We start from the raw sequence: 17,561 nt of genomic DNA, 5'->3' as shown, positions 1-17,561 counted from the left end.
CCAAATTATTGTGTAAAACAATATTAACACCATACATTACGTCAAACAGAGCAGAACAGCAACCGTAACAGTCAATCAAATTCTCCCACATTTTGCCTTTGCCAGAAACTTCAATTTCTTTAAAATTGGTTTAGGATATCTGAAAACTAATCTTAAGGTAAATTTTTGACTGATTTTCAGAAATTTTTTGCTGATTTGAAATTCGCCTTTTTAAAAAATAATACACAACGCTTCTCAAAGCAATCATATTTTCTCAAAGCTACTAAATACTGAAAAAAATTCCAGTTTTGTGAAAAAAAATCAAACTTTTGAAGATGATATTTTTGAAAATGTGTGTTTTATTATTATGCTCTAATGATTCTCTGATCTCATATGGCCTTTTCGGAAAATATTTATATGAGGCAAAAAATTACGAAAACTAAAACGTGTAACTTTTTCTGAAATAATTTTAATTTTCTTTTACTTTAACCTTAAACCGTTATTCTAAGTTCTCAAATTGTTAAAATCTGGTTTGCTTTTAACTTCGAAATGGTTATAAATATTCATCCAGCTTTTATTTTTCTGTTCATCTGAAAAAAATTTTTATTTGGAGTTTTTTTTAAAAATTTCATATCCGCAATTTCGGTGACAGTTCTTTCTATCTAGTGTGTAAGCTAAGGAGTGTTTTTATTAAAACTTTTGTTTTGTTCAATGTCTTCAAGAAAAGCAGCTCTTTTTAATTTTTGAAAAAAGAACGTAGCATTTGACCTATGTGTTTTTCGTTCATTAGCTTTTTTTAAGAGGAAATGTAAAATCAACAATTTAGTTTTGGGTTGGCAGTCTCTATGCATATATTTTAAAGGTTATTTTACATGTGGTGGTCCGCTGAGTCTCTACAAAAAATAGGTTTTCCGGATCTATTCTATTCCCCCCAGTGTTTTTTAATGACCACCAGTTACAAATTGTATGTTGTTATATAGCACGTTACTATGTAACAAAATAGCACGTGCGCCTGGGGGTCATAAAAAATTTATGCTCTAAGCTGGGGGGGGGGGACAGAATGGATCTGGTTTTTCTTGTGCAAACCTTGTGCAAACATTATCGAAACAGCTTTGAAGATATCATACTTGAAACCCTCTGGTGTAAAAGCCCAGATGACTACTGTTTCAGATTCTCCTGCATACAGTGCCCGATTTTAAAAATTTTAAATTGCATTTTGACTGCTAATCAGGCAAGTTTTTTGGATGCTAATGTCAATTGAAAAATCTGCATTCGTCTCAAACCGATTCTTGTCTCATGACGAATGCCAGATTTTTCTCAGCGTTTTCATCTGAGTCAAGTAATCTATACTTTTTTTACCTCTTAAGCTCTGAAAATGTTGAAGCTTTGCTTTCTTTGTTTCCAGACCACCTTGTCGGCATCCAAGTCACTGGACAGTGTTAGCAGCAGTCCAAACAAGCCCCCCTCTCTCTCATCTCGTCCACTGTCGCCCATGGTGGAACAGGACGAGACTACTGCCATCCAGAGTCCCACTGGAACTCTCTCAACTGGTACTCAGAGTCAGGTAACATGCCCACATAACTGTCATCCAAATCATATAAAAACTAGTAGCACAACGCCTAGAACTCATTACGTATAACAAGGAATTATTTTTTCTCGTAATTTAGTTTGTGGGAAAAGCTCCTCGTAACACTGTCGTTGTACTCATGGTAACAGTTTTAATTCGCTCAAATGATGATTCGAAGAGTTCTGTTTTTAATTACACCAGACTTAAATTAGATCCCAAAGTTGACATGAGCCATTTTTATGTCGACCATATGAAAACCATACCTTTCGAGTATCTCCCTTTTTGCATTTCAATCTCCATTTATGCATTTCAAGTTTTAATCTACTAGACAACTAAAAAAGAATCTTTTTCCCTCAAAAGTTAGATGTAAGAGTCTTTGCAAAACTAAGTCTTGCAATATCGCAAAGAAGTAAGCAATACATTATAAGTGAATTAAGGATGCTCAAAAGTTTCAAATTTTGTGCTCAGTTTGTGGACAATGAGACCAGGTTTGGTGATCGATAATTTTCAGCCAGAGGAGATTTTTGAGCCTTCATCCCGTTACTTCAGAAAACTCTTAACAATTGTATGATAAATTTTTTTTTCCAAAAAACTTCTCAGGTTTCGCGAAGAAATTTTTGCGCACTTCAATCGAAAATAGGAGAAAACTGAGCTATTTCATATGCCAAAATGCATGTTAGAAAAATCGTCAACAACAGTATTTTTATAGATCGAGATACTATTTTTTTTCATTCTCAATTACCGATCATTGCAGTCGGTAATTGTCTTTTCATAGATAATACAGTTACAAAAGTCTTTTCAATGGTCTCTTTCCAACCAACAAAATTGGTCGATACGCGTTCAATCACGACCATTATCGGCCGATTTCACAAGAAGTCTTTTTTATCTTAATATACCCAGTATCGGTCAAACACACACATTCCGAAAATTCTGTCTACTATGCCATACGCTAAGCTAAAAGCTATTATACACTATGGTACCAAAAAGCTAAATACACCTAACGATTTTTTAAAAAGCAATACAAACAACAAATAATATAACAGTTTGAGTTCAAATTTATTCTCTAATAACGCGTCATTACACCATTAGCTTTTTTAACGTCTAATAGACGGTTTGTATAGTTTTCATACAGGTTTCTCACGACGTCTGCGTCAATTTTATTCCGAATTTCATACAATTTTTCTTCTAAATTTTCACCAAAAGCTGTCTGTTTTTGTAATAGTTGCTTGAAAATGGCCCATAAATTTTCAATAGGATTCAGATCTGGACTGTATGCTGGCCATTCCAGTACCTTCCAACCGTTTTATTGGAAGAAATTGCCGATAATATTCGATTTATGCACAGATGCATTATCTTGTTGAAAAATAATGTCCAGGAATTGCATTTTTCTTAGACACATAACAAGCAATTTGCTTCCGTCTGATCGTAATGCATCCCAAAACATAAGTGATCGATTGTTCGAACTCAAATTTTTTGTGTTTTTTTCAAGAAATCTCATTCCATTTCTTCGAAAAACTCTAACAATTCCGTCGCTCGAGATGCGCACCCTTGTTTCATCAGTAAAAACAACAATCTGCCAGAACGAAAACGGCTTTTTGAGCATATTGATACACCATTTTGAACGAAAACACTTGCTTTTCTTCTTCAAACTGACTTTTTTTTGCAGCATTTCTTGAAAAACGCCATATATTTTGAGAATTCGTCTAACTGTACCTCTGGAAATTGTCTCGTAGCAAGAGAAAGCGTTATGAGCACTCGAATGCGTTCCAGAGAGGTTGTGCAATCTTTCAAAACATCGGCAAATAACTTTTTTTCTGATTCTTTTGACAATTTTGGACGTCTTCCGATCGATTTTTGGGCCTCAAAACTGTTGTTTTTCAGGTAACCTTTGTATGCATACTGTGCACTGGATCTTGATTTCAAGTTGAGTTGCTTTTGTATTTTAGACCATGAAAATGCGACATCTCGTAGCGTAACAACTTAACAAGCGGTAAAAGAATAAAGCGGTTTAACCATCTTTTCTGTTTAAGCGGAGAAAGTGAGAAAGAAATTTCTCTTAAAACTTCTAAATTTCACACCTTTTTTCACGCCTTAGCGCCAATCATGCTTATGAAGCACGAATCATGCTCTGAAAGCAGAAATCATGCTGTACGTAGCTTTTTGGTACCATAGTTTGTATGTTGTTTATTTAACCAACATTTGTTAATTTGAGTGTCTCTTATGCATTTTTTCTATCAAAAAAGTAGCGGTTGGTTTCTCTCAATGTGTCATTGGTACAATTCGTTGCTTGGCAAATATGATGTTACCAAGCGTTTTGCCGGTTTCTGTTTTAAAATTTACCACTTTCATCACAGAATTTCCTGGAAATATTAGGATAAAAAGTGAGCACAAGTTTGCACCGGGAAAAACCGGAAAAACCGGATAAGTTTCCTGCTGGGAAATGAAAGATTATTAATTATAAGTGAGATTTCCGGTAATCCCAATGAGATAACGGATAAGGATGCATTGGATAAATAGAAAGTATATATGAGGATCCCCGAAAGAAGCGTTCGAATATTACATTAAAAAGGATCATGCTCGGCCAAGTAGTGTTTTCAACAGAAAGAGTATTGCAAGTCTTGGGTCATTCTTGTATCAGAGCTCTGACCATATCACATTTTAGATTTGGCACATTTCGAATCAAGTCTTGGCACGTCTTGAAAAACGCAAAATAGCCAGCAAATTGACAAAAAATCTCAGGAAATCGGTAAAAATTGCCGGGAAACCAAACAAAGTATGCCCGGAAAACAAATATAGCCGGAAAATTGAAGGAAGTTGACAAAAATGAGGCGCTAGACTTTAAACGATATGTTATGCTGGACCTGTTCTCGTCGCAAAATTGGCACTATAATAATATATGAACGGCATATGCATGTATAAATCTTATATGATACTTGTCCGAACTTTACGATGACGAAACCCGGTCTGTGGCTAATTCCAGCGCTTGTTTCAGTCTTCAGGAGGGAGCAACAGTTCCTCATTTGACTTCGAGAGACACTCGGCTGGAGTGGCTGCAGTGGGAAGTAGAAAGATGAAGCTCTGCAGGAAACTGTCGGCCAAATTGATGGAAAAACTGGAGAGGGGGGACGATGCCAACAAAGACAACAATACAAGCAGGTCATTTCATATTCCCAGTTTTGGAACTGATATCTACATATATCTATTTGTAGAGATCTGAAGAGATCCGAAGAGATTCATGCAAGATCTTAATAGTCAGAGTCTAAAGATCTCACTTCTATCCAACTCATCCGGAATGCACCGGAGCTTCTAATCATTTTGAAATTTTCTAATAAAATAGTCAGAAATTTGAAGGGATTTAGATTTCGCAAGAATCTCTTCGGATCTTCTAAGACGATATACCGTTCTGCAAGATTCTTCTTTGAAATTTTTCATTATCTTTCGAAGCATTAACAACATTGCACAAATATCTGATCCCCGGGCCAAGGATTTTCCCCAAAAATAACGGGGAAAAGAGTGTAAAGAGTGTAAAAAAAATCTTTTCACACCGTTAGTGCTACCCTTAATAAGGATGGAAAAAGTGTAATTTAAGAGTGTAAAAAATGATTTAACGGTGGAATAACGGTGTAATTTCTTACGGTTACACTCTTTTTAATTACACCTTTAACTTATTTTTACACCCTTATTTTACACCATTATATCTTTTAATTACACTCTTCCACTCTTCTTCTTATAATTACACTCTTGCATTACACTTTTTCCACCCTTATTAAGGGTAGCACTAACGGTGTAAAAAGGTTTTTTTTTACACTCTTTACACTATTTTCCCCGTTATTTTTGGAGAAAATCCTCGGATCGTAAACCGTCTCGAAAGCACGCGGTAGTCTAATCAGATGCACTAAATGAGTCAATAAATATATTTATAGATACAGTAGTGTCGGAAATATCTCAAATTGATTAAAAAAAATCAACTCTTGAGATTTTTCCATTATGATTTGGGTGTGTTTCCCTCCTCCTTATCTTAACCGGGCTGGGGACCGGCTACGGCGGAGTTATGAACATTCAACTATAGGAGATTTTTGAGCAAAGCACTGGCCAAAAAACCAGGCCTAAACTCTATCTCCAAAACAAAATAAAAGCAAACAATAAAATAGCTAAGAACAGCCGGAAACAATAACAAAAACATAATAAATTACAAAATATAATAAATAAAATAATATAAACAAAAGAAGTAACTTTTTAATTAAGCAAGCTATAACGGAAATTCTTTTTTTCCTAGCTTCTATATACCCTAAGCATAGTCCATTCCGAGGTTGGTTTGATTTGAACAACTTCTTGGCCCAATAAAAGATAACTATATTTAAAATTCGCTAATCGCGAAATTCGCAAAATTCCGTATGAAAAACTAACTTTTTTCCCAGACAAGCAATAGCAAAAATTCTTAATGCGTTACAATCTAACTAACTAAACAGGGGATACTCCATAGCAAGTTTGGTACGATTTGAACAACTTCTTGGCCCAATAAAAGATAACTATAGTTAAAATTCGCTAATCGAGAAATTCGCAAATTTCCGTATGAAAAACTAACTTTTTTCCCAGACAAGCAATAGCAAAAATTCTTAATGCGTTACAATCTAACTATACAAGGAATACTCCATAGCAAGTTTGGTACGATTTGAACAACTTCTTGGCCCAATAAAAGATAACTATAGTTATAATTCGCTAATCGCGAAATTCGCAAATTTCCGTATGAAAAACTAACTTTTTTCCTAGGCAAGCTAAACCAAAAGTTCTTTTTGTTTTACCATCTAGATACCCATGGAATACTCCATACCGAGTTTGGTTCACTTTGGACATCTCTAAGACCTAATCAAAAAGACCTATTTTTCAAAATCATTTAAAATTAACTATACGAATTAATCGGAAATTAACGTACGAAAAACTAACTTTTTTCCTGGGCAAGCTATAGCAAAAATTCTTTTTGTTATAGACTCTATGAACACAGGGATTAGATCATACCAGGTTTGGTTCGATTTGAACATTTCTTTGACCCAATCAAAAAGACCTATTTTTAAAATTATTTAAAATTGAATATTCAAATTAACGGCAAATTTCCGTATGAAAAGCTAACTTTTTTCCTAGGCAAGCTATAGCAAAAACTCTTTTTGTTTTAGATTCTAGGTACCCATGGTATACTCCATACCCCATTTGATTCGATTTGGACAACTCTGTGACCCAATCAAAAAGACCTATTTTTAAAATTACTGATTTGAAATAATCGCAAATTTAAGTATGAAAAACTAACTTCTTTCCTAGGTACGCTATAACAACAATTCTTTGTATTTTTACCATATAGATACCCATGGAATACTCCATACCAAGTTTGGTTCACTTTGGACAACTCTAAGACCTAATCAAAAAGACCTATTTTTCAAAATTATTTAAAATTAACTATTCGAATTAATCGCAAATTTCCGTATGAAAAACCAACTTTTTTCCTAGGCAAGCTATAGCAAAATTTTTTTTTGTTTTAGACTCTAGGTACCCATGACATACTCCATGCCCCGTTTGATTCGATTTGGACAACTCTGTGACCCAATCAAAAAGACCTATTTTTAATATTACTTATTTGAAATAATCGCAAATTTCCGTATGCAAAAATAACTTTTTCCTAGGCAAGCTACAGCAAAAATTCTTTCTGTTTTACACCCTAGGTATAAATGGGATACTCCATACCGAGTTTGGTTTACTTTGAACAACTTCTTGATCCAATGAAAAAGACCTATTTTTAAAAATCGCTAATCGCGAAAGTCCCAAATTACCGTATGAAAAACTAACTTTTTTCCTAGGCAAGCTATAGCAAAATTTTTTTTTGTTTTAGACTCTAGGTACCCATGGTATACTCCATACCCCGTTTGATTTGATTTGGTCAACTCTATGACCCTATCAAAAAGACATGTTTAAAATTACTTATTTGAAATAATCGCAAATTTCCTTATGAAGCACTAACTTTTTTCCAAGGCAAGCTATACCAAAAATTCTTTTCGTTTTACACTCTAACTACACAGGGGATACTACATACCGAGTTTGGTTTACTTTGAACAACTCCTTGACGCGATGAAAAAGACCTATTTTTAAAATTAGTTATTCGAGAAATACGCAAATTTCCGTATGAAAACCTAACTTTTTTGCTAGGCAAGCTATACCAAAAATTCTTTTCGTTTTACACTCTAACTACACAGGGGATACTACATACCGAGTTTGGTTTACTTTGAACAACTCCTTGACGCGATGAAAAAGACCTATTTTTAAAATTAGTTATTCGAGAAATACGCAAATTTCCGTATGAAAACCTAACTTTTTTGCTAGGCAAGCTATACCGAAAATTCTTTTTGTTTTACACTCCAACGGGATGCTTCATACCAAGTTTGGTTCGATTTAGGTCAACTCTATGACCTAATCAAAAAGACCTTTTTTTCAAAATTATTTAAAATTGAATATTCGAATTAACGGCAAATTTCCGTATGAAAAGCTAACTTTTTTTCCTAGACAAGCTATAGCAAAAACTCTTTTCGTTCTAGATTCTAGGTTCACAGAGGATACTCCGTACCGAGTTTGGTACGATTTGGACAAGTCCTTGACCCAATGAAAAAGACCTATTTTTAAAATTCGTTATTTGCGAAATTCGCAAATTTCCGTATGAAAACCCAACTTTTTTGCTAGGCAAGCTATACCGAAGATTCTTCCTGTTTTACACTCTAATTACACAGGGGATACTTCATACCAAGTTTGGTTCGATTTGGACAATTCTATGACCTAATCAAAAAGACCTATTTTTCAAAATTATTTAAAATTGAATATTCGAATTAACGGCAAATTTCCGTATGAAAAACTAACACTTTTCCTAGACAAGCTATAGCAGAACTTTTTTTCTTTTAGATTCTAGGTTCACAGGGGATACTCCGTACCGAGTTTGGTACGATTTGGACAAGTCCTTGACCCAATGAAAAAGACCTATTTTTAAAATTCGTTATTTGCGAAATTCGCAATTTTCCGTATGAAAACCCAATTTTTTGCTAGGCAAGCTATACCAAAAATTCTTTTTGGTTTACACTCTAACTACACAGGGGATACTTCATACCAAGTTTGGTTCGATTTGGACAAATCTATGACCTAATCAAAAAGACCTATTTTTCAAAATTATTTAAAATTGAATATTCAAATTAACGTCAAATTTCCGTATGAAGAGCTAACTTTTTTCCTAGGCAAGCTATAGCAAAAATTCTTTCTGTTTTAGACTCTAGGTACCCATGGTATACTCTATACCCCGTTTGGTTTGATTTGAACAACTTCTTGGCCCAATAAAAGATAACTAGACTTAAAACTCGCTCATCGCGACTTTTTTCGTAGGCAACCTATAGCAAAAATTCTTTATATACTAGGCTTTAACTTCACAGGGGATAATCAATACCGGATTTGGTTTGACTTTAACAACTTCTTGACTCGATAAAAAAGACCTATTTTTAAAATTCGCTAATCGCGAATTTCCGTATGAAAAACTAACTTTTTCCTAAGAAAGCTATAGCAAAAACTCTTTCTGTTTTACACTCTATGTATACATGGGATACTCCATGCAGATTTTGGTTAGATTTGAACAACTCCTGGACCCGACGAAATAGACCTATTTTTAAAATAATAATCGAAAAATTATTCGAACTAATAGCAAATTTCCGTATGAAAACCCAACTTCTTTCCTAGGCATGCTATAGCATAAATTCTTTTTGTTTTACACTCTCATTACACTGGTGATACTTCAAACCGAGTTTTGTTTGATTTGAACAACTTCTTGACCCAATGAAAAAAACTATTTCAAAATTAAATATTCGAAAATAATAGCAAGTTTCCGTATGAAAAACTAACTTTTTTCCTAGGCAAGCTAGAGCAAAAATTCCTTTTGTCCAACACTCAAACCGTAGATTTAGGTTAACCGCAGAAGTTTTCAGACCAGGAAACTACCAGGAAACATGATTGATTAACGAAATCAATTAGTAAACAATGCTTGTTTTAAGGTATGATTGAATTTTTAATACAAGTAAAGCTATAAATTCAATCTACTCTGCACGAACAATGGGCTAAACAGAATAACTACAATTGGCCAATTTAATTTCTCAGATACCATTTGGAAGCTCAATTAAATCATCCGAATTTACCGAAAGAGTAGTTTGAAAGCTATCGTCATTAGTCAAGTCTACCAACTCAATGTTCGCCTTCTCAAGTTTTTCGACTCTCTCGTTTAAAGCTTCGACTTTCTTTTTGAGTTCATTGACTTCCAATTTTAAACTTTCTTCATTTTCAACTCGTGCTTCTCTATTTTCTATTGTTGACAAACCGGGCCTCATACAGATTACTCTTCCAGTTCTGGTTACAACAATTTGTGTTTGCTGCATAATAACAACTGAAAAATTAGACAAGAAAAGCAAGAGCAACAAAAAAATTTGTCTAACAATTAACATAAGGAGCGATACTCTAAATTACACTGGTGATACTCCATGCCGAGTTTTGTTTGATTTGAACAACCTCTTGACCCGACAAAAAGAGCTATTTTTAAAATTCGCTATTCGGAAAAGTCGCAAATTTCCGTATGAAAAACTAACTTTTTTCCTAGGCAAGCTATAGCAAAAATTCTTTTTGTTCAAGTCTCTAGGTATCCATGGTATACTTCATACCCAGTTTGGTTCGATTTGGACAGGTCTATGACCCTATGGAAAATTACTTATTCGTAATAATCAAAGTGTTTCAAAACGCTGATGAAATATAAATCACCCAGGAAAGCAAACTTTATAAACTTGTTTTTAATTTCATCTAGTTTAAAACAAGTAAGAAAAATCTAACAGTACTAATCATGCTCAAAGTGTTTTAACACGTTGATGAAATATAAATCCCCTAGGAAAGAAAACTTTATAAGCTTGTTTTTAATTGCATCTAGTTTGAAAGCCTGGACATCAGTTGACTTTGCAACACGGTAAGCGAGAGGTTCAAAAGAGTCTGAATTTCTGGCAATATCCGTTGACCTCAGATCAACTACAAGTTTTTCAACAATTTCGTACAGCAGTACAAAACACTGCAACTCCGAATCTTGCTCTTTGAAAAGCAAAATCTGGCCAACTATGGTTTCACCGTTCTCATCGATAGCAACAAAACTGTTGGCGTTTGATCTTGTATAATTCTGAATATCAAGATAAAAGCGCCCTCGATACTTACAGAACAAACGGGCTTCAGGAAACTTTTTTTGGGTTTCATAATAAAAATTGTTTCTTTCTAAGCACAAATCCTCCGTGATACCAGTTGGTCTCCTCCTCAGATTTTCAATATAAGCTTTTAGATGGTCATCTTTCACTTCGAAGCTTTCAAGTTGTCGGTTTCGTATATAACGACTGACGATCAAACTGCAGGTATTGACACTCCCCGTCAGAGTTTTAATCAGATGATTGTTGGCATTTTCAAACATCGTAGCTGAAGTAGTCCATAACGGGCCAAATGTTTTGCACTGCCAGGCCAGGTGTCGCAGCAAATGGAAGTTGATAGAGTCAAATTTCTTTAGAGGATAACGAAACGACATGTTATAGCAGAATGCCTCCAGAATATGTCCAAATAAGTTTGCATTTGAGGTATTCTCGTACATTGACCGCAGTGAAAACACCAAGTAGTTGAGATTTTGCATGTTCGCATCATGTGCAGCAGAACTCTCAGAAAACTTTCGAAAAATTAAGGGTGAAAAATAGAGCAAGAAAGTTTTCAATTCATTTGGTTTGAAGTGTTCAATTGAACTGAGAGACCTAATTGACCTTTTGAATTCGTTGGGAAGAACTACTTGGCAAGTTGCATTGTCTATTGCGCTTAGTTCCGTCAAACTTAGTTGCTCGGCAAAAAAATTTTATGACGTCACTGGCCACACCTTTAAGGCACTGATGCATCGTGTCTACTGGACACGTCAGGGGAAGATTTGGGATGATGTCAAACAGTTTAGAGCGTCCTTTAACGCTTAGTGTGTCCACCTCTGGGTCTTTATCCTTCCTCGACTTTCTTTCCTCAACACTTCCGCTTTAAGCCTGCATAACAAGAATATGATGCTCAGCAGGGTTCCGCATTGAGAAGGATTTACTGTTTGGATAAGAGTGAGTTCCAGGAAATCTTTGAAACCCTCGCATGGTTCAAAGACCGCAGCCGTAATAACCATTGAATTCTTTCATATTCAAAACATCATGCCTGCACACAAGGTCTACCACGAGAAAAATTGTTGTAAAACTGATTTTGTATAGTCTTCCTTTGTAACAAATAATCTGGGGTTTTGCAAGTTCAGATCTGTCGTGTTCAAATATAGGGTCCCAGAAAACTTTTCCTTTTCCGTACCACAATGAGCAAAGAAAGATGTTGTCAAATGAGGCTCTTAATTTTGGCGGAAGATCAGCAAGAGCAACCCAAACAGGGTAGGCTGAGCAATCACTTGACTTTCTAACTTCAACTCCATCTATGTTTAAAATTAGTTTCACGTTGATTGTCTGGTCATCGAAAAGACTTGTTAGCTTGAGATCCGTTTCCGTTTCTGGGTTAGCGTAATGTATAATTTCGTTGATGTACTTTTCTACTTTCTCCTTTAGTTTTTCTGCAAAGTTAAGAAAAAAAACTTCTCCGCTGGCATTTTTTTCTGTGTCCTTTGCGTAGAGATCCGTTAATTTCTTGGTTTCACTTTTTATAAAATTGGGAGTAGGCACATTGTCGTGGGGATGAATAATTTTTTGCCATTTCAGCAGATCGAACAGAGCTTCGTCGGGTAGACAATGTCGAGCAGCAACTGCAAATAAACCCATTGACGCATTATGAACAGTTACATTCGAGTTACACGTTAACGGATTCGACGAAAACTGGAAACTTTCTGCCACATCAGTGCCATCACTGTCATCAAGATCATCTTCGTCATAATCATTGGAGGTCACCTCAGATTCTTCTCCAATTGGGAGGTCAAATTCAAGTTCGGGTCCAAAAGAGGTTTCGGTTTCAAGGTAATCGTCAGCAGAACATTGCGAACTCACTTGTGTATCTGTTTCCTCAGTTTCAACTTTCGAAGAGCGAGTGGCATCTATCTGGTGTATGAAGGTTCTGATTTCGCGACTCGAACCTTCCAAGATTCTTCTTTTGACCCGCCTTTTCCGTTGATTTCTAAATTTTCTCTTTGCAGAAAGTTCACAATCAGTCGGTGTACCAATGCTAGACTGACTTGCAAGATCGTAAGATTGCACTTGTGGTACTTGACGAAAATGTCAGCTGAGTGGGGACATCAGGAATTTGGAATCCAGGAGTCGTTGGTTCTAAATTTTCTCGGTTTAGCGGCACTTTCTTGTCCTTATGTGGGCACCTACATTTAAGACTACCGTCTTTGAAATAGTTTGATCAGTAACTCACAGTTATTTCTTCACCAAGCCCTATGGAGTCTATTACTTGAAGAAACACGCACTTGTTGTGGGGGAGAAAAGAACTTGTGTATCCTTAGAAAAACTTCGTATTTGGCGAACAAGAGTGATTTGCAAAACGAATGGGGCCAAGCAGTACTACTGCATCCTGCTCACGCTCGCCACGCATTACAGACAAATCGGACATCTCATTTTGCAGTTCAAGAGGAACAGTTTCAATTGGGCCCACAGGAAAAGGTATAATGGGTTGCAATGAAGGTTTTAATACCTTTCCCGTATTGTTGAAGAGGCCATAGCCGCCATAGTTGTCGGGCAAGATTTTAAACCCTGATGCAATACAAAGCTCATATAGTTCTTTTAGTGAAAAAAAGCCTTTGAAAGCTCTTTGTCGAATTTCATGCGGCTCTCGAACTGTTCGAAGCTGTTCAGGGGCAGCATCGTTTGAGGACAGACATTAAAACTGGTTAAAACTTGACGCACAACTTGTCCATCCGCAATCACTAAATCTTCGCTTGTAATCACATCACTTGAAAAACTTAACCAGTGGTTACGTTATGCCCGTCATAGAGATAATTTCGAAAAATTTTAAACAAGTTCTTTTATGGAAACGTAATCATTGCTTCAATAAACTGTTTAATTCAGGATCAATAGACAATACAAACTTTCTTTCGCCAGCAAAGCAGCGAATGTTTAAACAAAGTAAACAAACTGGATCTAAGAAAGTTACAGAAAGTTAGTTCAAGTTCACAAAACATAACCGACTAACGTCGGGAGACTATATAGGAAAGTTACGAAAAGTTAGTTCAAGTTCACTAAACATAACCGACTAACGTCGGGAAAATTGCTCTCGAACAACTAGTGGGAGCTCTAATCAGTTACAAATTGCAGCCTGATCATTAGAGGTTAATAAATACCGCTATTAAGATTTAAAGTGAAAAATTGACATCAATTTTGGCGCACTTACCATTTGACTTTCAGCACTAAATTGCTGGCAATTGAATTTAGGAACTTGAAATTTTGAATGAGAGAAATTATGATCACTTAAAACGCAGAAAGTCAAGGGCGTAAAAGCCACTCAAAAAATCAAAATGTTCAAGCTAAATTTTTGCATAGAGATCAACGCGGTTACAATAATTGCTACAAAGTTCGTTCGAGATCAATTAAAAATAAAACAGCACTCCTTAATGAAAAAAGACATTTTCAGGCAGAATGCTCGCCTTCCAGGCAGAATCCTCACTCATTTTCTTCTACGTTGGAATGTCGGCCTCGGCAATCCTTGACGTATTGATTTGCTGATTTTATGGCTTTCTCAAAAGCGAGCCCAGGAGTGTCAGGGTACTTCTGCTGCACAACCTCTGAATGCAAGAAGAAAATCTCTTATTAACTTCTATGTCGATTACCTGTCTTGAAGTGCTGGTTTTTGCAGGTTGAAAATTTTAACACGCAAGAGGGATCTTTTTAAAATGCCAATAACGCGCAAGTGGGATTTTTTAAAGTGCTAATTGAAAGGAAGGCTTCATGTCTAATTTTAAAAACATACTCGTAAACTTGTCGAGAATTTCCCTGGGAGCTTCAAGTCTACGATCAGCCTCATGTCTTTTTGGTGCCAGAAGGTAATTTCCACGCTCATTTTCCGGAAACAGCTTCTCAAACAATGCTCTACCCAGCTTTCCGACATCTGAGCCAGCGTGAATCGTCATAAGGTCTTCACCGTTGTGCATGACTGCTGTGATACCTGCGCTCAGCGAAGGATAGTCATCGATACTTTGGAACCCATGAATATCCAAGAGGCGAGTTTCTTTCAATTGGGTAGCCTAAACATTTAGAGGTAACAAACACTGTGAAATTTATTCACAAGAACTTAAGCCTCTATGATGTTTGAGAATTTGATATCTTTTGAAAAGGCTAGCAAGTAGGTTCATTTCAAAAAAAGTAGAAAAATTAAAGGAGCGATGGGGTAGTTAAGCGTCAATTCTTGGGCATATGTTTGCCCGTCTTTTTTCGTCCGCTTTCTTCAGCTCCTCAAATGCTTTCATCCAATTATTCATCTCAACAACACGCCCATCTAGATACTCCTGAAGAAGAGGGCAATTTGGCCCACAATCGACTGCGTTGTCCACAATGTTGGAAGTGTGCTTGAGCTGGTGGTCGCAGAAGTAGAAGGTTGAGAAAGATCGGGCTCAGGCTAAAAAAAAGCAAATATTTCAAAGCACAGCAACGACATTTATCAGTATGCCTTTCTACCGTTAACCAGTCTCTCATAGTTTTCGACAATTTCAAAGAGGCCTTTAACAATCTCTAAGATGCCATTTGTAGTTAGTTAAAAAAAGTCACATTTTACCGTATTGTTCTTTTTCTTTGCTGAAATGACTGGCTGAGATAACGCAGAATTGGAAGCTTTTGACTTTTCGACGCCTGCTGGTTTACCAAGAGCGACTACGGTACTGTTCATCACAGGCGAAATTCTCGACACAAGAAATTAACCACATCCACAACAGGTGCCTTAGGATTAGCAAGCACTGTTTTTCGCAACTCAGACGGCCGTTTACCTGCATCTAGCTCCTGCTGATAGCTGTTCAAGAGTTCTTCAACTTTTTTCATGTTTCCTTTTACCAACAAACGACAGGGCACATTTCCATCTTTGAATCGCAGGTCGAAACTATCACCTTCGATTAGACTTAACATTTCAGATGGCTTAGTCTTGGGCGGTCATTTAAAGCTGCTTACAGTAATCAAAATCAGCTCTTCATTGTCAACAAAGAGCCACGCCGTGTTATTAGCTAAAATACTGGATCGGATACTGTCTGCTCTTTCGGCCTCCGAATCAAATAGGTTGCTGCTTTTCTTGCGATCAGTTCTCGAAGGTAGTTTCATTTTCAACGATCTAAAAACTTTTCAATTATTTTATTACGTTCGATTGTATTTGCAACGAAATAGAGAAACCAAAAATTTCAAAATGTTTAGAATCAATCTAAATTTTAACGTTTTAACCGCTTTAATTTCAGTGTCAAATTGCTGAAAATTAAGCATAATACTAACAATTTGAAGAATAAACGAACAATGAGTCAAGTATAATCAATCTAAAAATCTGAGGTAGCCATTAGATGGAATAGTAATGTTTTCTGCATTTAGAGTCAATCCAAAATTCAATAAACAAAAGAAAACGAAACATAGCTGGCAGATTGCCGGGAAACAGCCGAGCGACAAAGGACTGAGATAATAAATTTTAATTATGTATCTGTATAATTTATTAGCTGCTCCTGCTATTAGCTGTTCTATAGTAACCTTCAAGTAGAGTCTCAAACACTCACTTTACCTTATCTCTTGAAAGTAAAGAAAAGTCATTTAATAACGAGGAAGTCATTTGTGAGAGTGAGGAAAATCACGTGTGACCGAAAATACTCGCTCACCTAAGAGTGAAAAATAACGTCACTCACGCGAAAAAAACCAAGAGAAGGACTATAACAGCCTCAGCTATTGCTTCGAGGCTATTAATCAAAGCCTAATAACAGCACAAAATATCAAGTCCTTAAATCAAATAGAAAATTGCAACAAAGACTTTAAGGGCTCTATTCAACATTTCCTGGCTCAGAATCACTCTCATCAATTTGTGCATTGCTTAAATTTTGACCGTCAGACTCTTCATTCGGTCGCCTTTTTGTCTGTTTGTTTCTCTTAGACATTGCCTTTTCTTACATTTGTGCGCACCATAATGGGTCAGATTTCTTTTTTCTGTACCGCACTGCATCCATGCCCGATCTATTCGCAGACGAATGGGCGTCGTTGTAAGCTTCAGGCCACAGACGAGGGGGGAAATGCTTCTTCAAAAGCCCTTGAACATACGAAAAACCTTAACAATTTCAGCTCTCCGTTTTGGGGAAGACAGAGACAACCAATAAAATCCAATTTTTCAAAATTCGAAAGCTGCTAAAAGTTCCGTAACCACTTTTTGCCGTGATGAGCGTTTAGGGTCTGTAAATTTTTTGAGGGAACTCATATTGAAAATTTTAAGTTTCTTGAAAAACAGTACTTGTAAATACCCTTGAAAAGCTTAGTTCTTTTCGGAGATGCGGGTTTCCGCACCTCGCTTTCTCTCGTTGGAGAAATTATTTCTCGCTCAAGACCCGTTTCTCCCCAAAGTGCTGTTCTTAGCACTCTTCCGAACTCATCGTGAGTTGAGGGTACAGGAAGATTGTCAATATCAACGTCTTCATAGAAACTAGGTAGCACTTCACTGGTCTCCTCGTCCACAGAGTCATCTAAAAGAGTTCTTTCTAAAAGTAAAAAAACTCTATAAGAAATTGATTTCATCCAGAAAACAACCCACATCAAATTAAATTTCCAGATCTGAACAGCCAAATAATTTCGAACTGCATATTTGAAGATTAAAGTCGAACATTTGTGAAGTGCTTATGAGCAAAAACTTGTACAAAACCAGTGAAAAATCATATACTCACAATCTCTTTGAAATATTGTAGCTGGCTTTCCAATTTTTTATTGCAATCCTGTACTGTTTTCTTATAGACTCGAAGAAGTTCACTGAACATGCG

General features: G+C 36.1%; 1 protein-coding gene across 3 annotated transcripts in view; it reads left to right on the top strand.

Annotated features, from left to right (window-relative positions):
• Positions 1-17,561, top strand: part of LOC142344850 (uncharacterized) — a 217,935-nt gene that overhangs the window by 34,719 nt on the left and 165,655 nt on the right. For all 3 annotated transcript variants that reach the window (XM_075396870.1, XM_075396869.1, XM_075396871.1), the window contains exons 5-6: positions 1,385-1,543; positions 4,539-4,702. In XM_075396870.1, the coding sequence (XP_075252985.1) occupies positions 1,385-1,543; positions 4,539-4,702 (323 nt within the window). The remainder of the gene's footprint in view (positions 1-1,384; positions 1,544-4,538; positions 4,703-17,561) is intronic.

Source organism: Convolutriloba macropyga, chromosome 8, assembly GCF_964194025.1.
Source record: "Convolutriloba macropyga chromosome 8, txConMacr16.3, whole genome shotgun sequence".
NCBI classification, from domain to species: Eukaryota; Metazoa; Xenacoelomorpha; order Acoela; family Convolutidae; genus Convolutriloba; species Convolutriloba macropyga.
This window is presented reverse-complemented; position numbering and strand designations above follow the sequence as displayed.